At 36.5% G+C, this 6,433-nt stretch overlaps 1 protein-coding gene across 1 annotated transcript; it reads right to left on the bottom strand.

Moving 5' to 3' along the window:
• Nucleotides 1–5,352: 5,352 nt before the first annotated feature.
• On the bottom strand, nucleotides 5,353–6,111 carry LOC110932309. The gene has a single exon (XM_022175653.1). It carries the CDS (start codon nucleotides 6,109–6,111, stop codon nucleotides 5,353–5,355), a length of 759 nt encoding a protein of 252 aa, XP_022031345.1.
• Between the last annotated feature and the right edge of the window lie 322 nt (nucleotides 6,112–6,433).

Here is a 6,433-nt window from a genome sequence, read left to right as displayed (position 1 = left end):
TGGTTTTGTTGTGTGTCATGTGATTATGTGATTTGTGGTGTTTGTGAATATATCTTGTTTTTCCTCTTTGTCTTGTCTTGATTCATCGTGTACCAAGATTTGTGAGTGTTCCTATTAGTTTCTTTTTACTCTCAACTGGTTTCTCTCTCTCTCTCTCTCTCTCTCTCTCTCAACTGCGATATAGGGTTTTCTACTGTTAAGGTCTTGATTCTCGTTGAATCAAAGGCTTATAGTATAGATCTGTATTAGTTTGTGTGATTCCTTTGATAATCTCTCTGGGTTGAGCGTAGTTGATTAGTGTTGTACTGTAAATCTTGTTTCTGAAAATCAATTTTGGGTAATAAAATTAGTTTCTAGTCTTGTTATCGTGTTGATAATCAAGTGAGAGTTTTGAGTGTTTTTATGTTATATTTGTAAATTGATTTGATTCGTTTAGGAATAAAATCTTTGGTTTGGGTACAATTGCGTTTAGATCTTGTGTTTTTTGAGTTGTTATTGTCTCATGTCACAATTGTCTAGTTTTGCAATCTTGTCACAGCTGAAATGTATGATTCACATATTTGTTATTGAGATGTATGTTCATATTGTTTTGTGACTCTTTACAGCCTTAGTGGTTCTCGTATGAGGTTTTTGGCTATGGAATATGTTGTCCGATGTAGTCTCGGTCTTCTCTCTCAATGGTTTTCCTACATTAGTGTTAGGGTTGTTATGCAGTCTCTCTTTGATTCGTTTCTAGGGTTTGGGTATGTTTGTTCGATTACCTATTAGATTGTTGAGAGTTGTTTATTGGTCAGATAAAACTCATTTATATGTCAAACACATCTATGACAAAGTATTTAGGCTGTTATGTTTTTTTTTTTGGTTACACATCTGATGACGATCTCTCTCTTCCATATGACTAAATGTTTTGCCAACTTGGGTATTAAATTGTGGGGGGGTGTTAAAATGTTAAAGGATTTAACATTAACAATTTAATACCTTACACTTATGTATTATTTCTAATACCACTATTACAATAACAGTTCTAATTACGTTTTTAATATGTTTGTCACATGTTAACTGGGCTTATTGGACTGCTTGTGGCTGGTTATTGGGCTGAGGAGAGTTGAAGGGCTGAAGCTGGGCTGAAGCCGGGTTGTTATAACAACCCGGATATATCTCAATTGGGCAATATTAAAAAGGCTTCTCGTCTCAGGTCTTTGAGATATACAGAGAGATCATAATCAACATCAGTCGCTCGAATCATACTTTCTCTCTCTATGACTCCAGAATACTCTGGGTCTTCATCTCATTCTCTCACTTAGGGTTTACACTTTATTGTTAGATCTGTTAGATTTCTTGTTGAAATCTTGTTTACGTTTGTCAGATCTATCGTAGTAAGTGGCAGATCATCGTGTTAATAGTCTGCATGTGAGATTGTGTGAGAGTTTATATTCTGTTTGATTGATTCTGTGTAAGAGTTGATTTTCTTTGTAATAAATAATAAAGAGTTTCTTGGTTGATCCATGTCTTTTGACACACTCATTATTTGAGATTTTAATCCACATAAAAAGAGAAGAAAAACAAAAAAGAACGACCTATCAATGGGCCTATCAATACTTTTATTTTCATCCATCTCAAAAGTCTTTCACATCGTCAAATCACCATATTTCAAGTCCATCATTTTCTCCCCCAAATAGGGGTCTCAATATTTCTTCCCACTCAACAGACAACTAATTTATTATTAAAAGTAAAAAGAAAAAAGAATTGTTTAACATGAGATGATTGGTTACATAAAGAATTGGGGTATGTGATGATTGAACCGAATGATCGGTGAATCAATCACGTCCCTTCCCTTCCCGTAAACTTGTGGTATTGAAATATAAGGGAAGATTCCTTCAATCAGTACCAGTGTCATGATGGATTTGCTACGATACCATAATGGAATTTTGATTTGTTTCATCTTAGGGTGAATAGTGTGGGGTCGGGGAAGGGCCGATGAAGACCGAACCCGTCCGAAAACACCACCCCGGGACCCGGTGTCTTTTTTTACCCCGGTGAATGGGGACTTCTCACTAATTATCGGTGAGAAGTGTTTGTTTTTTTTTTCTTTTTTTTTTTTTTTTGTTTTCAGGTTTATGTGTGTATGTATTTGATGTGTGTGTTTGTTTTTTTCTTTTATTTTTATTTATAATTAAAACATCTAAATATATAAATTGTTTTAAAGATTAAATTAAATGAATATAATTTGATTTTGGGGAAATATGGCACGACACCATGCAATTTAAGGAAATCAAAAACTGAAAAACACTGATGTGGCCTGACGTGTCATACACGGAAAACCGAGAAAATTAGGATGACACCATCCACTCTTAGACCACACGGTGTGGAGGGACTTGAAAAATGGGCGTTATGCGACAGGTGGACGACACGTAAGCACGAGTCAGAAAAGTGGTGTGGTGGAAAAAAGAGGGGGGGGGGGTGTTGGAAGGGCGTGGAAGATGGGCATTATTCGACATGTGACTCTTATTTAATATTATTCTTTTCTATTTAAAAATTATATAAAATCAATTAAATTTAATTTAAGAACATTAATAGTAAGTGAATAAAAAACATAAATTTTAAAAACCACATAAAATTTAAGTTACATAAAATAAAAATAAAAAAATTACATAAATTTAAAAAAAATTACATAAACTTAAAAAAAGAATTACATAAACTTCAATCATCCTCTTCGTCTTCGTCAAAGTCTAATCGCGGAAGGTTCCAAATGTGTTCAACCAAATCCGCTCGAAGGGTGTGATGTGTTGTATCATGTTTAATTTCAACCAAGTTCGCTTCTTTTCTTGATCACTTAATTCTACGATGCTTAGTTCACTCGTCTCCTCATAATACTCGCAAATTGCGCGTCCCTCATCCTCTAAAATCATGTTATGAAAAATAACGCACGCGTACATCACATTTCGAATTCTTGCTTTTTCCATAATTCTACACGACACCTTCAAAATATGTCATCTTGATTGCAAAAAACCAAATGCTTGTTCGACGTTTTTTCATGCCCCCATTTGAGCCCATTAAACTTAGTTTCTTTTCGTTCAACGTTATTCTCCGTGTAAATGATTTTACAAACACGGCCCAATCCGGGTAAATACCGCCCATTAGATAATAATTGTATTTGTACTCCGCACCGTTAACATGAAAAGAACCTTTTCGTCTAACACTGTTCATATAGTCGTTGTAAATGTGTGATTGATTAAGAATATTTAAATCATTATTTCCGGCAGGCATACCAAAGAATGCATGCTAAATCCAAAGATCTTGAGATGCATCCACTTCAAGCATCATAGTCGGTTTTTAATGAAATCCATTACTGTGTTGCTCAGCCCACGATGTTGGACAATTTTCCCACTCCCATTGCATACAATCTAAACTACCGATCATCCTAGGGAAACCATGTCGCTCTTCATAGGCCTCCAAAAGTTGTTGTATGTCACCAAATGTCAGTTTTCTCAAATATTTTTTTAAATATAGTTCAATGACACATTTACAAAAATAACGGAGACCTTCGCTCGCCGCCCGTTCTGAAAATTCATCTATAATGTCGAAAGTTGTCGCATAAGCCAATTGTCTAAGCACGGCCGTGACTTTTTGCATTGTGTTAAATCCTAGACGACCACGCGCATCCTTTATTTGTCGAAAAAATTCATATTTACTTGATAAATCGTATGATATTCTAAGAAAAAAGTCACGGCTCATACGAAATCGACGCCTAAAAGTACTATCATCATAAGTAAGGTTTGGTGAAAATGATCACTTACCAATAACTCATGTGCGGTGACTCGGTCACGTACTATGTATTTTCTCCTCTTGGGTTCTGAGGAGCACCCTTCGTCTTCCATTACAGTTTGAGCCACCTTTTGAACCGTTGAAATTATGAGTACTAGTCTCTCGTCATCTGATGATAATAAAATTAAATCGTCAAGCCCAGACGACGATGTAGAAGATGAAGGTGAAGAATTTGAGCCTTCCATTTTTTTAAAAATTTTTTGTAAAAAATGGCAGAGAATAGGTAGTTGAGAAGAGATAAAGGATGATTGAGTGTGTGATTTTTAAAAAATGGTGTGAAATATGTTATTATATATAGGTGTTTTTTTAAAGGTCAAACTAGCCGTTGAATGACGAGTTTGAAGCAACCAATAACCAAGTTCCACGTCGACTTGTGTGAGCCCTCCACGCTGGTGGAATATCTCTCGCCCAAACAACAAAGCCATGCACAACACAGGGGACGGTGTGGGAAGGTGGGCGTGCTGACTGGCAATGACGCCAAGGAACGACGCCCACACCGTGTGGTGTTAGTGTTATGAAATGTTTTGTATATATTGATTAATTAACAACTTTGTTTGTTGTAAGAGCATTTAGAATGTGTCAGCTTATATTTATGTGAGTGTGCTTGTTATATTAGAAGGAATGGTTGTGTGTCATTTTCTAGTATAGTTGTGAATGAAGGAGAGGGAAAAGTTTTTGTGAGAGAAGGAGAGAGAAAAAGTATAAAAAATATTATATAATTGAAATGAAGAGAGAAAAATAGTGTTTTTAGTGTAATTATATAGATAGGGATAAAGAATACAATGTGAATTGTTAATGTTAAGGTGATTAAAAAAACTGTTAAAAATTTATTATTTTATATCACTATCAATAAGTAGAACGAATAACGAAAGCAGCAAAAGATTACTTTATGAACACTTAGATCATATGGTGTGGTCTCGCGTCTTTGCCAAATCACCCTCAATAGCGTTCCTATTCTCATTTTTTGGATGCCAAAGGGGGCGTCAAAGATAGCTTCGCCATGGGTTTGGCGAGCGTTAAGGGTTGCACATGTGGAGGCTACTTTTTAAGAGCCAATCACACTTTTCTTTCTTTTTTCTTTTTTAATAGGTAAGGGGCTTTATCCCATTGTATGGATGTTAGCTATAAAGCCTCTATCTACGTAACGTATATATGACGCTGATATGACGTGATAAAACCCCTGATGCCTTTATACCACATCACCTTAGTGAAAGTCACTGAAAACTGCTAGTATACTTTTTGTTATAAAATTATAGTGAAAGTTAACTTTAGGGATAGTGCTTTCTTTGGATTCCAAATCAACGTAGAAAAATAAACAGGCCTAAAAGATGAATTAGATGCAAGATTAATCAGATTCAAAGAGGAAACAAGTAGTAGATTTATTAAACATACGAAGGGTGCCATAATGATCATAACCCATCTTTAGAACTAGCAAACATAAACCTGTCCTTAGAGGTATTATTATTAACCAGAATATATAGTGGAGGAGAAACCAAGAACCATGGGTACGATCGGAATCCTTAACCATTACACAAATTTAGCATCTTTTTCAACAAGATACTTTAAATCAGGAGGAGGATATTTGATTTCCAAATACTTATATCTTGCTTCAATGGCCATATCGGCGAGCTTATCCGCACACCGGTTGGCCTTTTCTCCCGGAACAAGGCTGACATCTATGTAATTCTTGCGAATGAGTTGCCTGCACTCCATGATGGTAGACCAGCATGCATGGATGATTTCACTTTTGCCACGGATAACGCCCTGTCGAGTGACCCACTCGTATGCAGCCTGACTGTCGGTTTCAAGAATGGCTCCTTTGAGGTCAAATTCATCTAAAATCTCTAACCCTTTAAGAATACCATGAAGCTCAGATGTAAGACAATCAGCCACACCAATGAACCCTATAAAACCTCGAATCCATTTGCCATTATGATCTCGAAGGATTCCTCCATACCCACTTGGTCCCCGTTGGACGACACAATCTCGTGAAAGCATTATTCCTACGGGTGTGGGACGGCATGCGCCATCTGTGTTCATTTTGAAGCGACCTCGAGGAGGAGGAGACCATATGCTACGTTGGTTTAAGCCCTCTGGTCTTATGAAACTAGAATTAACCAACGACTGACGGTTTCTTTCTTGGGTGTCTGTGTTGTCGACCATTTTAGCAGCGCCCCAAATAGCCACAGCTCCGAACATAGCTGATGCTATGAGCCTCATCATCGCCTCATCCTCCTCCTCCTCCTTCGTTCCATTTGACCTTGCAGTGCTTTCATAGGCACCCATGGTTTTCTTTATTTTACTCTTAGTCGTTCTACACATGATATATAGTGGTAGGATGAGATTATAAAGAAGTCCTTCCCACTCAAAACTCCTAAAGTGTATCTCATATTCCCCATCTATGTATATAATTTCTTTACAGCCTAACTAACCCATTAATCTATGTATATAATTTCTTTACAGCCTAACTAACCCATTAGGGTTTTGAATTGTTTTTTAATCTTTTTTCATATTTATTGATATTGTTGGTTATAGTTTTTCTTAAGGCGGCTGTGTGTAATTAGGGCTGTAAACGAATCGAACGTTCAGCAAACAGTTCGTGAACCGT

The sequence above is a fragment of the Helianthus annuus genome, chromosome 15, assembly GCF_002127325.2.
Source record: "Helianthus annuus cultivar XRQ/B chromosome 15, HanXRQr2.0-SUNRISE, whole genome shotgun sequence".
NCBI classification, from domain to species: Eukaryota; Viridiplantae; Streptophyta; class Magnoliopsida; order Asterales; family Asteraceae; genus Helianthus; species Helianthus annuus.
Note: the sequence above shows the minus strand (reverse complement) of the source record. Positions and strands in the feature narration are given on the sequence as shown.

Bases quoted from the DNA above. Each gene is read 5' to 3' on its own strand.
- LOC110932309 (XM_022175653.1), bottom strand. From the start codon at position 6,111: ATGGGTGCCTATGAAAGCACTGCAAGGTCAAATGGAACGAAGGAGGAG.